The sequence below is a fragment of the Ambystoma mexicanum genome, chromosome 13 (assembly GCF_040938575.1).
Source record: "Ambystoma mexicanum isolate Mex_15411 chromosome 13, UKY_AmexF1_1, whole genome shotgun sequence".
Taxonomy (NCBI): domain Eukaryota; kingdom Metazoa; phylum Chordata; class Amphibia; order Caudata; family Ambystomatidae; genus Ambystoma; species Ambystoma mexicanum.
Window position 1 is genome coordinate 430,023,480 of NC_090938.1, and position 24,996 is coordinate 430,048,475.

Consider the following 24,996-nt stretch of genomic DNA (forward strand, 5'->3'; position numbering starts at 1 on the left):
TAACACTAAAAGCAAACGCTGTACTGTAAGTAAAGGAATTTGAATATAAAGCAAGCATTATTGAATACCAAACCAAAGGAAAGCTTTGCAAGCATTATTTTATAATGAATTAAAAGCGAACACTTATTAATATTGTGAAAACAAAGTAGTGGACAGAGTGAGCACCACAGAGTGAGTTGTGTGGAAGAACACACTGTGGCAAAGCCAAGAGACTGTCAAGTAGAAGTCAAAGTGAATGTAAACCAGAGCACAGGTGCAGTGAACATGAAACCTGTGTGGGCCAGAAAGCCTAGGGTTATCGGTTACATGACCTGCAATGGATGGACCGTGTGGTCCGACAACTGCGCCTAGACTGTGGATACCCTGTCTGGAAAGGCAAAGGAAAGTAAACAAAAAGAATCTACACTTGTGAATTAGATTGCTGAAGTGAATGCTCAAAATAGCAATCTGCACAAACTTATTGAAGAACCTGAAGGATTATAAAGTCGACCTGGAGCAGGTTTTAAGAATTAAGAGACTTGAACTGATTGTGAGTTGGCAAGCTGGAAGAGTTGACCTTGGAGAAGGGAAACCCACGACATTGTGAATTGTGGGGTCGCCTTAGAGAAGGGAACGCTGAGGCCCTTTTTTGAACAATGCTGTTGCCTTATGGACGGAATCCTGAGGCCTTTCTTGGAACCTGTGTTATCAACTTGGGGAAGGAAACCGAGACCCTTATTTTGGAACTCTGTTGTCACCTTGGGGAAGGGAACCATAAGGCCCATTGTTGAACTGTGTTGTTTCCTTGGCGAAGGGAATCCCAATACCTTTTTTTGGCACTGCATTGAACTTGGGGAAGCGGAGCTTGAAAGTATGTCTAGAGGTGGAAGAAGCTCAGAACTTTATTTGAAACACTATTTGTTTTGGTGCTTTCATCCCTACACATTGGGCCTCATTACAATAGAGGCGGTCTGGAAACAAGAGTGCTGGTAAGCCTACCGCACCCTTGTTTCCGGACCGCCACATTAGGGGTCTGCCTGCCGGGTACAGCGGCCACAGTAGGCAGACCGGTCACTGAAGCACTGACACCGTTAGCAACGGTGCTAGTGCTTCCGTGTCCCCACTCCGATAGAGTCCTATTGGACTCTATGGGAACTTACATTGTACCGGCGGCTGACTTTCTGGACCGCCGGGGCTGTAATCTCCCGGTGGCACCGGATAGTCAGGTGCCGGTAAATATTTACGAGTCTGGCACAACCCGCTGGTTACACCGGCAGGGTTACCGCCAGACCTATAATGATTCCCACTGTTTAGCTTTAGTTGTGAGGGCAAGTATAGGTTTTGGACACAGACTTTCAAGTTGAACTTCCTGACTCAGACTTTCCTTAGTTTCCCTAGGTAGGGAAATCCCACCTCAGCATAGGGCAAATTAGGCTTACTTCATCGTGACATTTAAGTTAATAAAAGTAATTTGTATGAACTTTGAATTGGTAGTCTGTGTCTTGCTTCATGATGTCTTCACACACCGCTGTCATGATGCCTACTCTCGGGAAGCCAGTTCAGGCCCAGCGTCCCCGAAAGCAGACATCATGTCCCCAGGGAGGGACCCAGCAACCCCTTATAGGGGTTCTTTGGACATTGTCCTGGCGCCTTTGGCGCCAGGCTCATAGAAGGCATCAGTCCTGGCACCATAGGCGCCAGGCTCATTATGAGAGTGCTTGGATGGACTTACGTGATGCAGACCATGCTGCCGGATCAGACCTCCTTGAGGTCTGAAAGGGACTATTTTACCTATGGGACTATTTTACCACTTGGGCGTGGCTGAGGAAGAATACTTACCTGGAAGTACTTTGGGGCTATTTAAACCACGCCCAGACAGCAGCTCACGCTTCGCGTTGTTCTGCATCTAGCAGTTGGACGCTCACCGTGTCTACTCCTGCATCCTGGCTCCAGCCACGCCCGCCTGCAACCTGGAACACCTGAAAAGGAAGGAAAGGAGAGAAAGGTGAATAATTGAACTTTACCTACCTCCATCCGGAGTCCGGAACCATCTCTCCGACGATCCTGAGAAAAGACATTATTTTTAGAAGTGCATCGCATCGCTCGCTGCAGCGCCGCGTTCCACTCACCTTCACAAGGCGCCATCGGGCTCTTCAGAGACCATTGGCACCATCTGCCGCCTTTCAGCGCCTAAGGAGAAAAAGAGACAAAACAAAGGTGAGCGAAGGAACAGATTGAGGAAGGCCCGATTCTTCCACCTTAAGACCTACCCGATTATTGTTGGGACAATCTTTCCTCACCTCGGGTCGGCGCCGCTTCTTTGGCACTTCCGTACCCCGGCCCCTAAGGGGAAAAAGACACACGCATTAGTGGGTGAAAGCAAGATCACTAAGGGAACCATCCATCAAAAAGACTCACCAGAGTTTACCTTCGGCGAATCCATTCCTCTACGCGGATTCTTCATCCTGCATCTGAAATAGAGAAAAGGACAACGGACAATTAAGGCTTGAACTTTTGCAACTGAATACTTACGGCCCCATATCGGAAAAGTGAAGCGGAGTTGAATACTCACCAAACCCGAGATCCAGTGAAGTAACTGGAAATCAACGCGCCCCTGCATCGGAAGCAGGATGGAGAGCTTGTCCTTTCAGACTCTAAGGTGAGACTCTACGGGGAATCGCGGAGGGGGTTCGAGGAGTGTGAGAGGGGGAAGGGGGGGAATCCGACACATTATCCAGCAGACAGTTAATCCCCTTTTCCATCTACAGAAGGATTCTTCTACGGGCCAGACAGGCGAGGTTTGGGGGTCCAGTCCAGTCCGTCTTCCGAGTCCTGCGCATCACCTTAGAAGAGGTCATAGCAGTCCAGAACAGGTCGGCGCCTCCGTGGGAATCAGGTGAGCGTTACAACCGCCCCCAGATTAGAATTCACAAATGCACTTTCTGACATCAATGTTAGGAACATGGCACAGTGATACAATCCTGGAATTGCTCTCTCTCTCTCCCAGTCATTCCCTTACCGTGGCTACTATCTACCGGCCACCTGGCCAAATTTCCTCCTTCCTCTCCGAGTGGGCGGACCTCTCCTCCTCACTCCTGTCCTCAACCACTCAACTCCTCTTTCTTGGAGACTTCAACATTCACCTGGATGCCTCCTGTCCTCCCTCTGGACTCTTTCGCGACCTCTGCGACTCTCTCTCTCTCCCTCTCTCGCTCTCTATTCTCCCGTCTGGGCCGACTCATTCTGCTGGGCACACTCTTGATGCCCTGATCTCTTCTGACCTTCCCCTCTCTGCCCCTCTCGCCACCCCTCTCTCCTGGAGTGATCACTTTCTCCTATCCTCCCACCTCACCTTCCCTACCCCACAGGCAAAGCTCCCCCATCAGTGCCACCCTCCTTCTCGGTCATCCGACCCATGAAGCGCGTGTCAGTTGAGGCTTTCGCTGCCACCTTCTCGCCCCCCCCTCCCCCTTCGGCTGACTCCCACCCTGACACAGCCCTCTCCACGCTCCACTCTGCTATATCTGATACTCTTGATATCCTTGCCCCTGTCATGAGAATCCACCTGAAGCCCAAAGCCAAATGTAATTCCTGATATGACTTGGATCTCGTCACCCTTAAACGCAAGTGCAGGTTGGCAGAGAGGAAATGGCGTGCTTCATGTTCATCCTCTGACAAACTGGCCTGCCGCCTGCTCCAAAGGCAATACCGGCTCTCCGTTCTCACCAAGAAGAGAGCCCTTATCCAAGCCCGCATCTCTGCGGCACCTAACAACTCGGCCCAACTCTTTAAAATCTGCAAGGAGCTGGCCAACCCTGCAGCAGTCTCTACCTCTCCTGTCCCCTCCCAGGCCCTCTGCACGGCATTGGCCTCTCACTTCATTTAAAAAACTCAGGACATCCTGTCCTCACACTCCTCCTATCACCTCCCCCCTCTATTCCCTGCTCTTCCACTGTCCCTTCTGCAGCTACCCCTCCTCCCTCATTCTCTGCCTTTCCCCTTTTCTCTGCTGACGAGGTTTCGAGACAAGTCCGATCTATGAAAGCCTCGTCAAAACAGGTCCACCCCTGTTCCTCCAAAACTATCAAGGACAACATCCACTCCTTGGCTCCTGCCCTGGCTGACTTCTGCAATCACTCCTTCGCCTCTGGAATCTTCCCATCCCCCCTCAAGCACTCCCTTGTGCACCCCCTTCTTAAGAAACCCTCTTCCGACCCCTCCTGCCCGGCTAACTATCGCCCAATCTCTATCACTCCCTTCCTGGGCAAGCTCCTGGAGAAACTGGCCATCTCCCAGCTTAATCTCCATGCCGAATCTGTTGGTAGTCTTCATGACCATCAGTCGGGCTTCAGAGCCGCCAGAAGCACGGAAACTGCTCTCCTGAACATCCGTGAGGACCTGCTCTCGAACCTTGATTCTAACACTCCATGTGTTCTCATTTTGCTAGATCTCTCTTCTGCCTTTGACACTGTCAATCATACCATCCTTCTCAACCGTCTCCGTGATAACCTGGGTATCACTGGTCAGGGTCTGGCGTGGCTGACCTCTTTCCTTTCTGATCGACCCTCCCAGGTCCAACTTGGGTCCTTCCTCTCTGACATCTTTTTCTCTATCTGTGGTGTCCCCCAGGGATCAAACCTCTCTCCCTGGCTGTCCAACCAGTATCTGGCACTTCTTGCCCACCGCATCGCCGCTCTCTGCCCCATCTTTCAGTGCTATGCGGATGATACCCAGCTCATTTTCAGGCTACCCTTGGCCTCCTCTTCTCCTTCCCTCATCTCTGATTGTCTTTTTGCTATCCAGGAATGGTGTGCCGCAAATGATCTCTGACTTAATGCCAGTAAGACTGAGATTCTACTCATCGGCACACCCACTCCCTCCTTCCCTGCAGCTCTCTGGCCGGCCTCTCTTGGCCCTCTTCCTGCTCCTACCTGCAAGGCAAAAAACCTCGGGGTCATCTTTGACTCCACACTCTCTTTCTCTCCTCACATTTCTGACGTCTCAAAGAAGTCACACTACCAGCTATACCTCCTCAGAGGTATCCTTCCTTTCCTCTCCTTCCCCCAGAAGCTCACTGTCTCTAGAGTCCTGGTTCTCTCGAAGCTGGACTACTGTAACAGCCTCTATCTAAATCTGCCTGCCTCTACTCTCCGCCCTTTGCAACTCATCCAGAACAGGACTGCGAGACTTGTCCTTGGCCTCAAGCCCAGGGACCGTATCTCTCCAGGACTGCAATCGTTACACTGGCTCCCAGTGGCTGCGAGGATTAAGTTCAAAACCCTCTGCATTGTCCACAAGGCCTTCTGGGGCCGTGGGCCAAAATACCTTCAACTCTCTCTTCCTAAATATCTTCCTTCTCGAGCTCTTTGCTCATCAGCCTCCAACTCCCTCAGGCTCAGCCGCTTCTCCAAGCAACGAGCTGGGGAAAGATCTCTCTCCGCGGCAGGGGCCTCCCTCTGTAACAGCCTTCCTGCCTCCCTGAAACTTGAGGAGCACCTCAAAACCTTCCTCTTTGCTGCTTTCTCTCCCCCTCTCCCCTGCTAAAATTACTGTAACTGCACTGAATCTGCAACTGGGCCACTCACCGATCTCGGTCCTTGGCCCAGCCACTCTCCCCTGCACTGCTTCCCTGGCAACCCCTGCACTGCAGGACTGTCTCTGTATCCCTACAGCCCCCCCCTTCCCAGCACTTGTCTGCACTTACCTTGCACTTGCCACCAGTTGGCCCTTAGTATTTATCTTGTTATTCTACTACCCTGTACTGCACTTTTCCCTCTCCCTTCACCCTTGCACTTTTCCCTTCCCCTCTGCCCTTGCACTTGCGCGATCTGAATGACACCTGGCCTAGTAGGATCGTTGTCTGTCTCCCCTTTGTTCCCCCCCGCCTTGTCGCGCCTTGAAACACTTGTATATAGGCGCATTACAAATGCCATATCATATCATATCATTGAGGTTTTAAAGCTCTGACTATATGTCCTTAGGTCTGCTTAATTCTCTTGGATGTGTGAAACACAATCTTTTTACATGTGGCGCAGTTCCACTTCGATGTGCATTTTTCCACATAGATATGATAGGTTATTTATAATGCGCTTAATACCCAAGAGGTTTCTAAGCGCGGACCCGGGAATCAAACCCGTGTTGCTCTGTGTCGCCTTGCTTCAAAGGCGAGCACGTTGCTCCTGAGCTATCCTCCCGAGACTAAAAATATGATATGATAGAAATAGCTTTACATACTAATAAGCCAATAGTTAAAATGTACACAAATTGCATTTGTGTCTTTAAAGCATGAAATCAAGCCTTTTAGTACTGTTAAGAGAGTTACATGTAGAAAGTGGAGTAAATCTATGTAGTTCTCTCCAGTTCTTCAGCATTGACAAGTGTGACAATCCCTCAGATAGCGTCACTTCTCCCAAAGGGAGAAACCGTTTCCAAGAGGCTAGGGAGGTCAGGCCGCTAAGCAATAGTCCCCTTAGGGGTGGTAACTTGCAGGGGATCTCATGGAGAGGGACGCCTTTGGGGATAAGGACACGATTGGGTGGCACAACCCCTTTAAACCCCAACCATGCAGGCGGATGTTAATGCCTGAATCTTCCACAAATAATCTCACGTCCGAAACGTGTTCTAGTGAAATACCAAACCGTCCTGATTTCATAGGTACAGGTATGAAGAAGAGCTTAAGAATGCTACAATGGAGTGGGACAAAGGCTTGATCAGATGCTGTCAATTGGACTGGCGTTACGCTGGGGCCGTCCCTGCTATTCATACTGAACAGCAAAGAATGACAGTGTTCTTCGTCCTCCTTTGACCCTTCCGGCGATGGCACGTGCGGTTCTGGCCTGCTGAAAGCTTTGATACTTCCAGAAGGAGAACCCGGTGACCAAACGGGCCGGTGCAAAGCCCGTAAGACTGGACTTGGGTTTTGGGAGACTGCAGCAAAGCACGTCTCCAAAGCTGAAGAAAGAAGCAGCGGGAAGCCCAAGAAGCATCTTGCAAGTCGGTTGAGAACCACCCTAGTAAACCTGGAGATACTGAGAGATGTTGGTGTGACCTGTAGTGGGTGGACCGAGGGGTCTGACAACTTGGACGAGACTGACAGCAGTAACTGGCCACGGAGGGGAGCAGGCCTTAGAAAATGCGTGGATAAAAAAGTGGGCCGACAACAGTAGTGAGACCGCCTACCATTGCCTACAGTAGAGCCGCATAGGCAAATGTGTGGAAAGTGAAAGAAACTGTGGTGGTGGGGTGACCGGTCATGGGTGGACCGAGGGGTCCGACAGCTTGGCCGAGACTGCCAGCAGTAACTGGCCATGGAGGGGAGCAGGCCGTAGAAAAAGGGGGAGAAAAAATGGGAAGGAGTAAAAGTGGACCCATGACTCCTGACGAAACTGGTGAAGAGTTCCCCGGGAGAAGCGAACGGGAACAGGTATGATGAGTCCGGGAGGGGGCCAGGAAGATGCAAGATTGTAAATAATAAATCAGGCAACAGAGTAGTGAACCATTTTGTAATGCAATTCCCTGGGCAGTTCCCCAAGATTGTGGTGCTGGAGAGCCGAGAGGGACTTGCGGAGAAGCCTGTAAAGGAACTGCGAGTATTGCTGAGAACTGTGAAAGACATTTGGGAATCAGCTAGGAGAAGGGAGTCATTATCCTAGCCCCACAAGGATCCCGTAGAACTGTTTTGTTTGCTTTCCAGAAGTTGGAACTTTTATGGAACTTTTGTTTTCAACCACCTGAGAATCTTTGGGGCACTTTAACATCCAGGAGAAGGGAGACATTCTCCTGGGTTAAGCAGGCGCCAACCTTTATATGATTTATTGTAGTGACAGGGATAGAGCAGGAGCATTTTGACTGGGATGGTGCCTTTTGATTTGGACTCACAGACTCCTGACGAACACCCGAGTTTCTTTCGTTTAGGTAGGGAAATCCCATTAGACTTAAGGACAGATGGATTTATTTTTATGCTAAAGAAAAGGCTATAGCACCCATCATGGCACCACTTGGTCAGTCTCGTCATTCCTTGTTGCTACACAAGCCAGTATCTGGGTTCAATATAAGGCCTTGGAAATGGTTGCAATTTGTTGCTCGGGTGAGCATGCAATTATTTGCACCTGGCATTTTACAGGGTCTGTAATGCTGACCTGTACTCTAGTTCTTGTGGGGGCGCTGTGGAAGTCCCCAACACTCTTACAGGGATGCCAGTTGGGCAACTGTAAGGCGTAGAGAGGATCCGCATGGGAGGTGTAGGGTTGTGCCAGTGCGCTTTCCCCCGATTTCAAGCGGTTTAGTCTGGGTTTCTGCAAGGCAAGACAGGGGTGTAAGTGAACGGTCTGTGGAGCCCCCTTTCAGTGTGTTCCCATATTCCACTGCTTGCCTTGTAGTGTAAAGTGTATGCCTACTGTGATGAATCGGGACAATGTGTCCCTTCTACCCAGAGGGGAGCCACCCCCTTGAGGCTAGGGAGGTGAGCCTGCTCAGCAAGACCCCCGCCTAGGGGTCTGGCCAAGTGGGACCTCACTTGGAGTGTCTCCTCTCTTGGGGTCAAGGACTCCCATTCTAGTAAGCAGCTTCCAGTTCAACGTACATTATCTGCCTATATGGGAATTGGAACGACTGTTGATACTTCTGTTTTGAATCCACCAAACAGTGACATGTCCACATTCTCTTTGGCTTCAGGTAATGATGGATCTCGACTGAATAGCAACACTACCCTTTTATTTATAATACTATTTTGGATTTATGGAATAGTGACATTCCCTTAAATTCTTTTGCTTAAGGCAATATTGAATCTCACCTGAACTCTAAATTCAAAGAGTGGCGACACACCCCTTGTTTCTGATGACATACATCAAACCAGGAGGAGCTTTGAATCATGGAGAAACTCCTACGCACGGATGAGGAATCCTACGCAGAGGCAAGCCTTTGACAAGAAGACATCCTGGAGGGGCAGTGCCACACTAGATTGCAGAGCCAGCGCTAGCATAGAGAGCAAGCAAATCGCTAGCTGGACAACAGAAGGCTGCCGTCCTAACCAACCCAGAAGCCAAGGTTGGGAGAGAGAGAAGGAGATGGGGAAGAGACTAGTTTGGTGGCGTAACCACACGGAAGCCATGGTGGGCCAGAATGCAACAGAGAGCCCGGAAGCCTGAGCTCTGCATAAGGAGTAGAATAGCTGCTAAGTCAAGCGGCACAAGAGAAACAAATTCTCCCAAAAAGGCCACGATGGTGGGGAGAGTCGCACAGAGATAGTCGAGGCTGGAGAAGCCGCAGAGGTTACAGGAGCCTGATAAACCCAAAAATATAGAAAACAAACCTAAAAAGGGGCAAAGGACTTCTATTCTATTGTGGGCTCACTCCCCTAGCCTCACAGGGAAAGGCTCCCCCTGGGTTGAAGTGACAGATTCCTGCGATTCATTACAGTATGCCTATTTTCTTTCCTTTTTTCCAGTGCATGCCAACTTCCCTGCAAAGACGGGTACAGCATACAACACAGAACCGTATAACACTGAAAGGGAGTTCCAAGATGGTTTCAGCTGCTGCGTGCTTCTTGAACTCCTCATACCAAACCGTTCAACTTTTGATATAATTAACCAACATGAGAGCCCCACTTATAATTCCTTAATTAGGAAAGTAAAAAAAATAAAAGGGTCAGTTGGCGTAGAAACCTATCATCAGTGGAACAAATTCAAATAGGAAAAAGGCATAACCTAACTGGGGCGAAGCTGGAAGCCAAGCCCTGGCTACAGGAAGATAAACGGGACTCTCAGAAGCCAAAGAGGGAGGGAGTCCCAGAAGAGGCAAACTAACCCACTTACACTCCATGGAAGATGATGGAGAATTCTGGGAGAGGGCCATATAGAAGGAGCAATGCCTGGAATAAGGTTACAGACCCATGGGATATGATAACTAACCTAACTAGTAGTCCGTGCCTGCAGACTTTGGATGATCCAGTTGCCTGAGCTCTTTGGCAAGGCCTTCCCACTTTGTAAGGGACCTGGAAGGCCCTGACCATAAGGCAATCCACCTGAAACCCTGAAGCTGTTGTGAGAAGGGACAATGACTGTGTTAGGAGGACTATTACAATATCATCTGCCTTAAAAGCATCCAGAGTGAGGGGGAGAAATACCCATTCGAAGTGGGAAGTGAATCCAGTCACCCATACTCCAGAAACCCCAAGGGCTGTGGAGAGGGTTGCAAACGCTGAAAAACCAAGGTCCATGTGGGGCCACTTTCAAATCCTGAAGATCCATGAAGGACCACCACGAAACCATAAAGTCCAAAGTCAGAGGACCGATTAAGAACCCTGAAAAAGCCATGAGGTTAGATAGGGCAGATCGGAGAACCTGAGAAACCAGGTACTGGAGGGTCCATTTAGGAACGCAGAGACCCAAAGTTCAGCAAGGATCTGCTTGTGGATCCTTGAACCCAGAACAAGGGGAAGAACTACTAACGAAATCTGCACCCATGATCCGAGAAGGACCAACCGTGGATACTGAAAGCCCTGGTCCAATTGGACCATTGGTAAATCCTGAAAGTCAAGGTCCAGGTAGGACGACGTGTGAAAGCTGAAACCCAAGGTCTAAGTAGAGACACTTATGAATAGAGTAACGTTATGGCAAGAAGGGACCACTGACCAAATTCGAACCTCAATGTACAAGAGGGGCCACTTTTGTGAATCATAAAATCCCAGGTCCAAGGGGGTTCTATTTGAGAAACTGGAAATATAAAGTCACAAGGGGACCCATTGTGAATCCTGTATCTCAGGCCTTAAGTGGGCCGCAGCAAGATTAGGTCTGACCAGAACCCTATTGGGATACTCAGTGCAAGTCTAGCACCAGGAAGGAGATCCGTGAAACACTCTAATGATTTAGATCTAACAATATCATCCATACCTTGAAAGGTAACGAATGGACTGAAGTCTGCCCAGCAGAGCTTCCTTCCCTGCCAATTCATGGGCGAAGGGAAGAAGCGGACAACCCTAAGGAACTCACATCCATGAAAGCAGAGAGGCTTGAAGCGACAACCAGATTGTGAGTAACATACTGATACTAGAACATGGACAGCCTTATGAAGAATACGTTGCAAGTTCCAGTTGGCCAAAGGTTGGAAAATTCGTTTTTTTAGGCTAGCTGGGAGGCTAAGGACTCAAACATAGGTTTCAACATTTATCTGGCCACCTTTCTGAAATACTTTTTGGTTAACTGCATTAGGCGGTCTCAAGGAGAGACAGCCTGGTGTTCTCATAGGGAAAACATGTTCCTCACCAGAAGACAATACCACTGTGTGTTGACCCATTCTGCAGTATTATAGAAGATCCCCTTATCATTACAGTGCATTTTCCTATAATCGCTAGGAGTGTATCCATACCTTTCTTGAAAAAAGGGCTTTAAAAGATTCTATAGGGTATTCAACCTTACTTACATGTCTTGTGCACCATTGCTTGGCTAGCACACCAAGTTTTGATGGAGGATTGGGCATCAATATAGAGTATGAACATCCCTCACGAACGCACACCAACAGGCAACAGGCCCACCAATCTAGCTCTCATAAAAACAATTAACGACCAAGCCAACTTATACAATGTGGCAGAAATATCCTGACTAAATACACATGGCTCATTAAACATTTCACAAGTTATCCAGTCTCTCTTTCCAGGAATAATCCTCTAATGTAATCATATATTTAATACTGAAAAAAATATTCTTTTAATAATTTGTGCAATACACAAATAAAAAGCAAATTAAATATGTTCTTTTTGTTCAGAAATGACAAATAGACACTCGTTTTCTTATAAATATTTTCATGATCAAGGAGAAGAAAATAATATAATGTTCATTTAAAAAAATAATCAACATCGATTATTGGTCCATTGTTACTGTAGTTCTTTTGAACAATGCATAAGTATGCTCAGACAAAACTTCTGAAACACATTTAAGAACAATTCAGCATTTACAAAGATGGTTTTTCCATTGAAGTGCTCTCATGTCCACTACGCGTTTCGGGACACCCTGTCCCCTCATCAGGTGGAAATGTTATCCTTTTTAAGTAATCTAATAAATAGAAAGGCTAGTTTCCTTTACAGAAATCACCAAAAAGTACCAATAAGTTCCATCCACTAACCTGTACGCTCCTGTGGTATCACAAAGACCAATTAAAGAGTTGTAAACGCGTCATACCATAGCTCAGATGAAGTTCACAATTCTGGAATTGGTTTCAAGCGAGGAAGGTATCTGAACACTTTGCTCCACCAAAAGAAAATATTTTGGAAAGAGGGCTTAGAAGCCTTGAATCCAAGAGGGATGAATCTAGAATTGATTTGACATGTTTTTTGTGAAACGCAAAAATTGAAATGGTATCTATCTGATATGGTGGCATATAAAACATGAGCAGTGACATCATCACCAATGAATGCTCATAACATCATGTTAATGGAATGGAGCATATAAATAATGACCTGTATACCCTAATGTGCGAGTTCTTGTATTTTTGTACCGCAGTAAAACCTTTGTCTGGTATTTGTTTACGTCATTTGGGGAGCGGGTCACGCAACTACCAGAACAAGCCAAGAAAGGAGAGTAAGAAACTTCTCTAGGCTACGTTTTTATTTCCTTTGTTAGTGATGGGGACAGCCAGCAGGGTTGCACAGGGTTAGACGGAGGACAGCGCTGATTGATGTAGGTTGTGTTGACAAGCCCCCTTTTTGTTATTTTCTAGATTAGGGAACCTCCACTTTAGAAGTTGGGCTAGGAGAGGCATTTTTCTTTACTTTAATAACATTTAGACGCTTTGAAAATTGTACAGTTGTCCGTCTCACGTGTCTGACCTACCACACGAGCGAAAAAAATAACATACGCACTGAAAGACAAGTGCAAAAATGGCATTTTGTACCAGTGGAGATATCATTGCCAAATTGTTCAGTAGTGGTGCAGAATTACCAGACATTGAAGCAATTCTTTTAATCTGTCACCTGCTGCAAGTCTGCTCTGCAGCTTAAGAAGGGGCACAAATTCTAGCGCTGTGCACAGGATTTGAGGGCGACATGCTGAAGGCGCCTCGCTATGAAAATAATTGCTTCAGTGGGGATCAACATGTTTCGCTGATTCACAAACTGATAATATTTCCTTCAGGCATTACACACGCAGAGACGAGTGTCTAATTCGCAAAGTTCTCGTCCTGGCGTGCACCTCCTTCTTCGGTAAACACGTTGCTGCATTTAGCAAACTGCTTGTTTTTGAGAAGTAGGTATAACAGATGTAGGCCAAACATGGGTATCATGTTGCCTATGCATGGTTGAACTCTATTTGTCTTCAAGCGACTGTGTGAATTAGCCCCAAAACATTATGCCAAAGCATTCAGAAAACTTGCATGTCAAACCTTGTCGTCATTAAATATGTCATACATAGTTCTGAACAGTTTGCTCTATGTACTGTGATGAATCCCGAGGAATCGTCACTGGTTTTAATGGGGAAGCCCCTCCATGAGTCCAGGGTCGTGAGGCTGCTACCCGATAGTCCCCCTGAGGGTGGTACTCAGCGGGAGGATCGCATGGGGATGGAGGACCCCATTGAGAGCATTGACTGCATAGGAAGAACACAGTATCCCTCTGACCCTCACACCATCCCTGTAAACCCTTCTCTTACCCCTCCACAATGTACTGTTGCGATATCACACCAGTAGAGACTACTAAAGAGAAAGACACTCACATTACATTCAATGGCAGTACTAGGATGAGGAGGAGGACGTGAGTAATGAAGATTACTAACTGGAACAAAGGCATACCCTCTAACCTTTGCGACAACCTGATCGTCTATGTTCTCAGCTCGGTGTGGACCGAACACTTGGCAAAGGCTGTGCAGACCTACTGGAGAGAGAAGCCTGCGGTACGCAGGAGGAAGGCAGAGCCGCGGAGGACCGGCTACGCAGGCGGACCAGAGAAGAGGAAACTTACCTGCCAGTTACCGGAGCTGCTACGCTGACATACAGCAGCAGCAAACTGAGAGGCTGCCACAGCTTCTGGGAGACCCACTAGCAACCGGAGAGACACAGCCAAAACCCTACAGGTACAAGAGTGGCTAGTCTAAAGGTTGGGGCCTAGAAACCTAGACCTAGAGAGCATATGGGGCACAATGCGAAGTGAAGGAGAAATACTCACCGGGGCAGAGAGACCTAGCATACAGGGCCTGGGACCCAATGCAGATACACATACCCCGAAGAGGAACAGGGGGAAATATGGACTTTGCAAATATAAGGGACGCTCACAGACCTTTGCAGGAGAGTAAACCAAAACTGTGGATCGAAGGAAGATTAAATCAAGATACTATTGTGAACAACCAAGTGAAGGGGGTCTGGGACCAATATGAGAAAGGCATACCCCAAGCTATATCAGGGGGAATTGCGAACTTTGCAGAAACAAGTGACATTCACAGACCCTGGCAGGAGAGTCAATTAGGGATGTGGAATAAAGAAAGACTGGGTAAAAGGAGCACTATGAGTGGGACCCAGGTTGGGGGGTGGGGGGGAGTGCTCCCCAGACTATATTCAAGAGGAATACAAAGGTTATATGTGCCAGTAACACTCACAGACCTTGGCAGGAGAGTAAACCAAGACTGTGGGTGAAGGTGAAATCGGAGACATAAAACTGGGAATTGAAGGACGTGGTGTACCCTTACTTAGCAAGACTGTGGACCAAGAAGACGGTAATAGAGAATAGGGTCCGAGACCCACAGCAAGTGAGAGGAGAAATCACAGCACCGCTTGGAAAGGAGAACCAGGCTAATTTACCTTGTCGCAGCGCCTGTGAGGCGGGTCTGCTCACAAAGAAACCGACTTTGTGTAACACTGGAAAGGCTTTGGGGGAAAGGGAATCAACCCCCAAGACTTGTGGAACTTTAGTTTGCTTTTCTATACCGTTAATTGAACGTTCATTTGGAACTGCAAAGCCAGGCTATATTACGTTCAGTTTGCAAGGGACAGGTTAGGACAGCGAACTTACTTTGGATATCCTGACACTGACAGTTTCCTTAGCTAGTTTTGTTGAGATAGGGAAACCCCGCTTACAGGTAGGACTAGATAGGATTTCCTTCAACCCTGTAGGATTTTGTACTATATTGTGAATAAAAGTATTTATTAACCAACATGCCACCCTCAAGGTACAGATAAAGAGTATCTCACATTTACTGTGGAAGATGCTTTACTGACCTATGAAGCAGAGTTCAGTCTTCTCACTCGCCTCTGCACAGTCCTTCAAGGATGGAGTTTTCCCCTTTTGTATCCTCTCTTCGTCGTCTTCAGAGCTCTCGAAGATGATGACGGATGGCTCTTCTGCTTCTTCCATCATAGGTTCAATTTCAGGCTTCACAGCCAGAAACCTTCTAGAGGTGTTTTCAATTTCATCTCCATCCTCAAAGTCCTCAAAAACTCCAAAAGATGATTTCCCACTTTCTTCCATCATTGGATGGTTTTCTTTTTTCACAGTCACAGAGGGTGTGGTAGGAACCTCAGTGCTTCCGCTCGAAACAGAATCTGAGAGATCAATAACCTCCAGCTTCTTGTCTTCAACCATTCGTACCCTCTCTGGTTTCACTGTCACTGGACCTGAAAAAAGTGAGTTTGACAATATTTAAATAGTAAGTTTACCCTAGACATTTCAAGAAAGCAATTTTCTGAAAGGCCACAGCAATCAAAATAGGCGCAATTAGAGAGTGTGCCATTAAGCTTTGGTCATAAAGGAGATAGTTATGTTGGTGACAATCAAGGCGCCAAGGTGCTGCTGTGAGCCAGGAAAATGGTGTGTGTACCTGGCATACTACACTATCAGCAGTTCAGCAATGTCAGGGTGCACCATAAAATATCCTAAAATGTTATCTATGTTCTGTAAACAATTGACATTCACTTTATTGGATCAGACGGCCAGATGTCAATCCCTCCTATGGTGTGAACTGGAGGCCTGTGCCCCTTTTGCTGGTAGACCCATGACTTCACACAGAGCAGTGCATCCCATGCCCAATGCAAGCTCAACAAGATGAAAGCTCCAACCTAACCAGGAACCATCACAATTATCCTAAAGCACTGACATTTACTGTCACTCTCATTGTAGACACAGATCTGCTGCTGTGCACAAATGTCCATGTGCAGCCCTAGAGGTAAGAGGTGGGCCAGCCAATTTTACTTGCTGAAAAAGTAAATACTCCCAAAAAAAAGATCGTAAAAATATTCCCACACAAAATAAAGGATACAACCCACACATCAAAACCTGCCCCCCTGCTTCCACCCAATGTCTCCAGCGATATTTTTGGATCAGTGGCACTAGCCCGCTTATGACCCAGGAAGGCAGGCGATCTTTAGTGTTACAAAGCATCTATTAAATTCCGTGAATTATGGATTACAAAAATATATTTTTTTTGTATTTGACAAAATGTACCCCCATTTGGAATGGGAATTACTTTTGTAACTCCTTAAGTCATTATATTTTCAACTTCATAAAATGGGGAGTAAAATACTCCACTTTAAAATGTTATCTGGAGCCCTGCTCACATGCATGTGCAGACTCACACAGACAAGAAATCCAAGCTTGCTGCCGGCGTCTTACAGCCAGGTCCGGACACTACTACACTACTCAGATTACAAGAAGATCAGACATACACTACAACTGTGAGTTGAAAGAAATTCGACAGCGCCCATTCACGTAGCAGCATCAATGAGGCGACTTGTGCAGGCCTTATAACCCATACACCTGCTCCAGGCAAGAGCCCGCTAGAATATAAAGCGGTGTCCCAGGAAGGGGAGGTGGGGTCATTTGGATAACATTGTGGCATTTGGTTAGAGTAAGCTAGAGATTCTCGTGAGGCGCTGAGAGACAGAGAGGGGTGGAGGAGGCTGGAGACAAAAGGATAAGAGACATCAGGCAGTAGTGGGAGAAAGACAACTAATTAATATTGAAGATAACAGGAGGTGGTGCGAGTAAGCAAAAACAAAGAGGTGATGGCTGGAAGGTTTAGCATGAAACTTAACCTCTGGCATTGCTCTGGGAAACCCTCCAGACCATCATTCTTCGCCTGCCAAGCCATTACAGAAGGGGAAAGACCACATGCAAATCAGGCTTGGTCCCACCCCAAAAGGTGCAGTCCAGCCCGAACTGCTAGGTCACATCCCTTCTGCACAAGACCACAAGCATCCCCAAACATGTTTCGGCCTTGTTGGGCCTCATCAGTGAGGAGTAGCGTGGGTCTCTAGGCCCAGCAGGAACGGACCCACGTCTGGGCATACTCGTCCCACTTAAGGTGACAAAGCAAAAACAAAGAGGTGATGGCTGGAAGGTTTAGAATGAATCTTAACCTCTGTCTTTGTTCTGGGCAACCCTCCAGACATCGCTCTTCGCCTGCCAAGCCATCATAGAAGGGGAAACACCATATGCAAATCAGGCTTGGTCCCATCCTAAAAGGGGCAGTCCAGCCCAAACTGCTAGGTCACATCCCTTCTGCACGAGACCACAAGCATCCCCAAACATGTGTTGGCCTTGTTGGGCCTCATCAGTGAGAAATAGCCTAAGACATTGGGTGAAGGATAGCCACAGACTATCGGCACTGGTAAGGTGGCAGACAGCTAGAGCAGGAAACAGCAGGAGGGGATTGTGACAAATCCTCAGATGTTGTCCCTTCTCCTCTGGGGAGAGCCCCTTCCCATGGGGCCAGAGCAGTGCAGACACTACCCAATAGTCTCCATGGGGGTAGTGCAACGAGGGAGGATCCAATGGGGAGGAAACCCCCTTATGGGACGAGGGACGATCATCTGAGGAGAAGATGGTATGTTGGCCTCACACCTATCCACTCCCTTAATACCAACTCCCCTCCCACCACTTCCATATGTTTCTGTCACCCATTTGATATGAACTCAAGTACCGAGATGAGGGAGAGTAGAGACTACTCATGTGAGGTCTTTGACAAAACTAGGAGGAATCCATTGCTCGCTGGTGGAGAGCTACTTCCCAAGGCTGCTGGAGGAGTTGATCCTTCCATGGAGGAATCACAAAGTCATGGAAGCAGAAAGAAAGAAGAAGGGAGACCGGGACGCTCAGATGGGAACATGCCACCGCAAGTAGGGTCCAGCATAGAGAGACCGCTCCAGGAAGGCGGAGGGAGAAGTTCCTGGTGTTGCCAGTATCCGACAAGCGTGTGGAGCAGACAACACCCCAGCCAAAGGTCAGTTTCCCTTGCGGAGCTGCCGTAGACCGCATGGAAGCACTGACCGGTGAGAAAGCAGCACGGCAGCTCGGAAGACTCAGAAGAGCCCTGAGAGCACAGTCGACCAAGCGAGGAAAAAGGTGCACAGTGCAAGGGGAGGTATAGAGGGCCCAAAGAAGTACTGAAGATGCAGGGTGCAAGGAACAGAGCAGAACCTAAAAGCCAAGGACCCTGACTATCGAAGTGGAACCAGTTGGGAAGGCAATCCAGGCCTCCAGTGTAATCATCATAGTCACAGTACCTGGCAGGCTAGTGTACCAGGTGGACCTACATCCATAAAGAAACCAGTGGAAGGGAGTCAATCCCCCTTGGTGTTTGTGAACGTTATAACAAGACAGGCGAAGGGAGGCAGTCTCTTGGCACTTTGAAGGAGCTGAAACAAAGTCATGGGAAGGGAGTCAGCCTCCCTGGTGTTTGTGGACACTGTAATAAGCCAAGAGAAGGGAGGCATTCTCTTGGTACTTTTGAAGAAGTTGGAAAGAAGCATGGGGATGGTTGCCATTCCCCTGCTGTTTGTGAACACTATAAATAGGCCAGGAGAAGGGTTACATTCTCTTGGTCCTTCTGAAGTTTATTTTTGACACCAGTTATTGAACTTTATTTTTGAATCACACATCCAGAGGAAGATCCCCATTCACTTTAGTATGAATTCATAGTGTAAAGGTTGGAAATAGGTTTTGACACAACGGTGGAATTTTCTTTCTTTGGACATCCTGACAGACCATTCGTTAATCCTTTGAGGCAGGGAACCCCCTCTTAATGTTAGGGACAGGTAGGCATTTCCCAACCCCACTTTCTTTAATAAAAGTCTGTAACAATCAACATGCCACCATTTTGTCGACCTCTTAATTCTGATACTATTACAACATACTTAGGCCAAGGCAGGAGCGAGACCCTGATGAGAAGAGGTTAAGCCCACAGTTGGAGGAGAAAAAAGCATGAGGTTTGGCATTGAGGAGGAGCAGCCCAGCCAAGGAGTAGAGAGGTGGTGAAAAGGGAAAAGACCCGGCACTAGAAAAAGGAGCTGAGGAGGCTGTCTTGAGTTAATCTGTGGAAATTGGGGGAGGCAAGCCCAGCTAGCATTGTTGAAGAGAAACTCCAGCTGGTCCAACAGTTTGTTGCAGAAACACAGAAATGTCTACAGGCTCAACAAGGAGAATCAGAGGAAGTTGTAGCTAACAAAACCAGGATACCAAACTGGGGATTGTCCGAGAGAAACGCCAGGGGACTAAGTGACCAGGAGACCCCAACAAGAACCTGTGAAATTTGGAAGACCCATGGTCTGTTGAATAAAATATAGACCTGACTTTGTCTCATGGAGAGGAATTTCATTTTTCCTTTTGTGTTCAAAGAAATCCATTGCTACGTTCTGTTTGGAGCTGTGTGAACCCCACTCGGCTATCAGAGAGCACCTATAAACATACAGGCTGGCTAGTTTGCTATCAGACCGAAGGCTGTTTCACTCAACACTATGGCTGCCAGGTCTACATAATGAGAGGCAAGATAGTTAAAGGAGGCTGCAGATATGACTGGGGGGCCAGGGAGCTCAGTTTTCATGTAGGGATGCTTTTTGGTTAACTGGTCCTCATTAATGTTGACATTGTCAACTTCTTCTTTAGTACATAGATATGTCTGAGGTCCAGGGGTATAGTAATGTCTTATCCAGGTTCACTAGAGGGTGAGGGTACCAGGCCCATATTAGGTCTTTTTGGCATTCCTTCTCCTCTATTACAAAAGCATGCAGAGATCAAGTAGGCATTCTTACAAACACAGAATCTGCATGTGCATTGAAACATTGTAAACTAGCCTGAATGTTTATGTTCAGATAAGTGAATCTATGGCTATCAAGAAAACCCATCCTGGGTAGACAATTCCACCAATTTGTAATGTTGGCCTCTTTTTCTCTACTGTAAACTAGGACTACTGTGAGCGCTGTTGGAATGGTACAATCCAGTGTTGGTGGCAATGTCAAACATAAAACCTAGGATAACCTGACTTTTCTAAAGCTGGAAACCCTAAGGATACAGTCTTAAGTTATGTTATATTACTTTCTTCCTTCTGATGCCTCCCTAGCTAGAGTGGTTGGAACAAAATCCCCTTTCAGGACAAAAAGACAGACAGGCCCAGCTATTTGTTTTCTGTGTGTCTTGAGCATGGTGCAGAGACTTTGAGAGGGAGAGAAAGCGAGGAAGAGAGAGAAAAAGAGAAAAAAGGAGAAACAGAGAAAGGAAGAGAGGCTGATGGATTATAAATTACATACAAATCAAATGTCTGTATAAACCTCTTTTTTCCTAAAGTTTCTATCAAATGAATGTTTATTTTACTAAGTTTATTATCTGCATCGATTTAATAGTAGAAATCATTTATATCAAGAGGATTATTTTGGTTTACACATTTTTTTTAAACTTAACAACCTGGGATAAAGCTTGTGACCCAGCAGTTTGTTAAGAGCAGAAAAAGCTCAGTCTTGAAAAAACTTTTAAGAAATTGGGAATGTGCTTGCGTGAAAAGCAAGATGTAGTGGGCATCAGTATATTTGTGGAGGAGATGCAGGGTAATTATTAGGTGACCTGCTACATTTGCAAAACACTGCTGTAATCTCAGATTCTCCTCTTGACCCAGGTTTCAATATCCTGGCAAATCTATGTAATTTCCTTACTACCCACACACTATATCTGTCAAAATTTGGATTACACAGAAAAAGTGTAAATCCTAATATGAAGCAGTAAATAAACAACTCGACCAAATTACTTTGTTTATTTTAAACCTCCTATAAAGTGCAGTATTATAAGCTTGCTATTCTTTACACGGTCAAGAATTTCCAGTGGCTCATTTGAACGGCTTTAATGTTCTTTTAGACGGTCCGCTCTAATAACAAGTTGGGCAAGGCTCTATATTAAAGGTCTTGCCGTACAGAACTAGTGCATCATAAAAAATGGTTGAAAAGTGCCAAACCTTTCCTATCCAAAATAGGCCCTGTAGTGGCAAAGAGTGGATATATTCACATTCTTTCATACTCTGAATATTTTACACCACAGGCACATGGTATACATTTGTATACGGTCCTTCCATAAAGATTCTTTTATCATACCTTGAGTTAAGTGTTCACCTTCTCCAGGAGCCGATGGCTGGGTACCGGAGCTGCCATCAACAACAGTGGTTTTAAGGTCTCCACGAGCCAGGTATGCCTCAATTAACTGAACGGCACAGTCCAGGGACAATACTTGGCGTTTACTTAACCATTTCCCAGCATCTGATGGAAGGATCTGGATGAACTGCTCCACTACAACAAGTTCCACAATTTCAGCAGGGCTCCGAATATCTGGCTTAAGCCACTTTTTCCCCAAGTCATGCAATTGATGGGCAATCGTCCGTGGTCTTGCTCCTGCTCTTAAAGTGAGATTACGGAACTTTTCGCGGTAGCTTTCCTCACTCTTGTCTACGTGACTCAGAATAGCCTCTTTCAGTCGATCATAATCACGAGTCATGTCATATGGCAGATCCTGGTAAATTGTCTTTGCCTCCTTTGATAGAAAGGGAGCGAGATGCATAACCCATTGATCTCTTGGCCACAATGAGTCTTCTGCTGCACACTCAAATGCCAACAGGAATGCCTCTGCATCCATCCCCGGTTCCATCTTAAAAGGCACATTCTTCAGTGTATGCTCCACTTTAGAACGTTTTTGATTTCTTTGAACCTCATCTTGACCATGGGGCTTATCCATGGCCTCAGAAGAGATGGCCAAGCCTTGGTTAGTCTCCAGATTGAAAATGTCCTTTTTCAACTAGAACCGTCACAATCTCCCTGCATGCACCATGTGCAAGAAGATGGCAGAGTAGGCAAGTATTCCGCAGTCGCACTATTTGGTCACTGCGACGTGAATACAAGGATCATCCAAGCACACTAAACCACCTGCAGTACAGGACACTGATGAAGGAACCTGAAAGAGACAGGCATTTAGTTACAAGCAAGCACATGTGGGAAAACATATAAAACATACAAATGTCAGTAATATTCTACTGCTAATGTTATCCTTTTGTGCATATGTGGGACTGGGTTACTTATTCTAGGGATTAAAAATACACAAATTTGGGAGCAAAGATATGGCACAAGCCTGGGCAATTTGCTTTTTTCCTACATAAATAAAGCATCAAACCAACTATTAAAATGCTGGAACAGCTGACCGAAAGAGAAATGCAACTGAACAGAAGAGCTGACAGCACAATTCATGATGATTAAAATAACTCCTTATTGACCAAGAACGAACTCCCTTGTAAAGAAAGCGGAGGAAGAGTTCTGTCCAGGATCTTCGATGTGTTTAGACCGAGTACTTGATGCAGAGCTACTTTAAGAGAATGGTGATCACTGACTGAGATGGGACTCTGGTGTTTTTGGAATTCTGCCATTGTCATATTTATTTATTTATTTATTTATTTATTACATTTCTATAGCGCACAGACAGCCCGGGGGCATTGTGGCGCTGTTACTTGTAGGGAAACTTAGTTACAGTAGGTACAGGGTTCAGACATTAGACCGTATTATACATAAAATGCATGGAGGGTCATTATTACAAAAGAATAATTGCAGTAGTGATCATTCAAGTAACCCTGAGGAAGGGGAAGGACGTCACATCAGCAAGTAGGGTTGGTCAGGCGAACAAGGTAGTTTTCATAGCCTTGCGGAAGGCAGTGAGTGATGGTTCAGCTCGCAGGGAGGTGGGACGGGTGTTCCAGTGTAGGGAGGCGAGGTAGGGGAAGCTGGCGCCACCTGCTCTAGCTATTTTGACCCTGGGTACAGAGAGCATATTGGGATAGAGTGTCCTGGTAGGTCTGGTGGAGTAGGCAGTGTGGATTATTTGTGGTAGATAATCTGGTGCGGAGAGGTGAATGCACTTATGGGTGATGGTCAGTGCTTTGAAGATAATCCTCTCCTTTATGGGGAGCCAGTGGGATGCGTTTCTGATTGCAGTGATGTGCTCTCTTTTAGAGATGCCTTGTGCTGCACGCAGGGCGCTATTCTGAATTATTTGCAGTTTCTCCAGGTTTTTGGTGGAGGTCCCTAGCAAGAGAACATTACAGTAGTCTAACCGGGATCCAGTGATGGCTCTGGCTATGTTGGTGCAGATGTCTTTGGAGAGAAAGGGCCTGGTGCATTGAGAAGTTTTGCATGGTAGGCAATATAGGGTGGACAATATGCTCGTTGCACGTTAGCCAGCTCCCGAGCCTGATCCTGTAGCCCCAGATGTAGTACAGAGCCAAAAGTAAAGCAGCCCAAAGAGGTAAAGAATCATAGATTGAGTGGAATGGAAATACTCTTAAGAACATAGAGGACCTGTGGTGGGCCCCATCAGCTCCCAGTTGTGGGCATCAAACCTTTGCCACAAGAATCTAGAAAAAAACATGTATCCGATCGTAAGGGGGCATTCGTCTGATCGGGCCTGGGCCTCTGACATTTGTTGAATCTGACAGTATTTTATTTCTGATGGGCCAAAGACGTGTATGAGCTACGGACAATGGAGTCCATGTTCAATGAGCACGCAATGTAACTAAATGGCATAAAAGCCTTGTTTGAGGATTTTACGCTATTCATTCATGTTACGGCTCATTTTCAATCATTTGTATGGTGGAGAGTAAGGGCAAAACGCAACTTGCGTTTCCACCGCCTCCCTTCCTCTCTTCTATACAAATGCTAAGGCATTTGCTCGGGCATCGATTTTCATCCCGGTGCAAATGCAGTATATCCCTATCGGATCTGCTGTTTTTTATGCATCACCATGAAGCAGACGGACCCTTTAGAGATCCATTGTAAACAGTGCCTGCTAAACGTGCATGGCAGCAGCATTTACAAGTACAATTACAAATTGAGAGGGCCGCTTGCCATGCCCGCATGGCATATAAAACATGGCAGAATGGCAAGCGGCACTCACAATTAAAAGTAAACACTGCTGCGTTTACTCACTTTGCACAGACGAGTGCAAAGTGCATGTCCAAAGGCGGCATACACACGTGTACGCCGCCTTTTGCCCTGCACCGTTGCACTCCACCGTGCAAATGATGGTGTATGCCAACATGCAACGGCTCCCTTCAGCCAAATTACACTTTTCACCAACATTGGCACCAATGTATAAAAGCCTTTAAAAATCCTACTTTTTCTGTGTTTTGGGGACACATTTTTGGGACGAGGATAGTAAGCCAGTTTCCCTGTCCATTCCTGCACCCCTGTACATAAATACCTCTTGTTTATCCCTTTGCTGCCTGAGGTTGCTTATTAGATTATTTGGTGATGGATTTTGGTTTCTACAATTTGGTGAAATCACTCCTCGGATTCGCCATGCCCACCTGAGACCTAAAACAAACAGGAGTAATGGACTCCTTCCACTCAAAGCCCTGTTTTAACACAAAGGTAGGTAAGAGGCCTTACAGAAAGCCCAGAAAGAATTTAAGGGTTTGTAAACACCATAGGTCCTCAAGGTCAGTTATACATGTAAGAACAAGCACTGGACCTAGGCACAAATAAGGCTAAAGCGATCACTTGTATAATATACACAGTTTTTTAAATATATTTGTATTGCAACAATTTTTGTAATGATTTCACAAAGCAATTTTGATACTGTTAATTCACAGAATGGCTCAATCGACACCTCTAACACATCTTATCACTTATCTCACCATCCATACACATTCTCATTCTACACATTCAAGGATCACTCACTATACAAAACCATAGGCACCCACACCTGCACATAAAAAAAATCCCCTCAATGTACAGTATTTGTCACAC

General features: G+C 46.6%; 1 protein-coding gene across 1 annotated transcript in view; it reads right to left on the reverse strand.

Moving 5' to 3' along the window:
- LOC138521304 (zinc finger and SCAN domain-containing protein 21-like) overlaps positions 1-24,996 on the reverse strand; it is a 142,074-nt gene that overhangs the window by 48,177 nt on the left and 68,901 nt on the right. The window contains exons 2-3 of the mRNA XM_069634039.1: positions 21,307-22,156; positions 15,175-15,570 (exon numbers count right to left, since the gene is read on the reverse strand). Coding sequence (XP_069490140.1) covers positions 15,175-15,570; positions 21,307-21,940 — 1,030 coding nt within the window. The 5' untranslated portion in view covers positions 21,941-22,156. The remainder of the gene's footprint in view (positions 1-15,174; positions 15,571-21,306; positions 22,157-24,996) is intronic.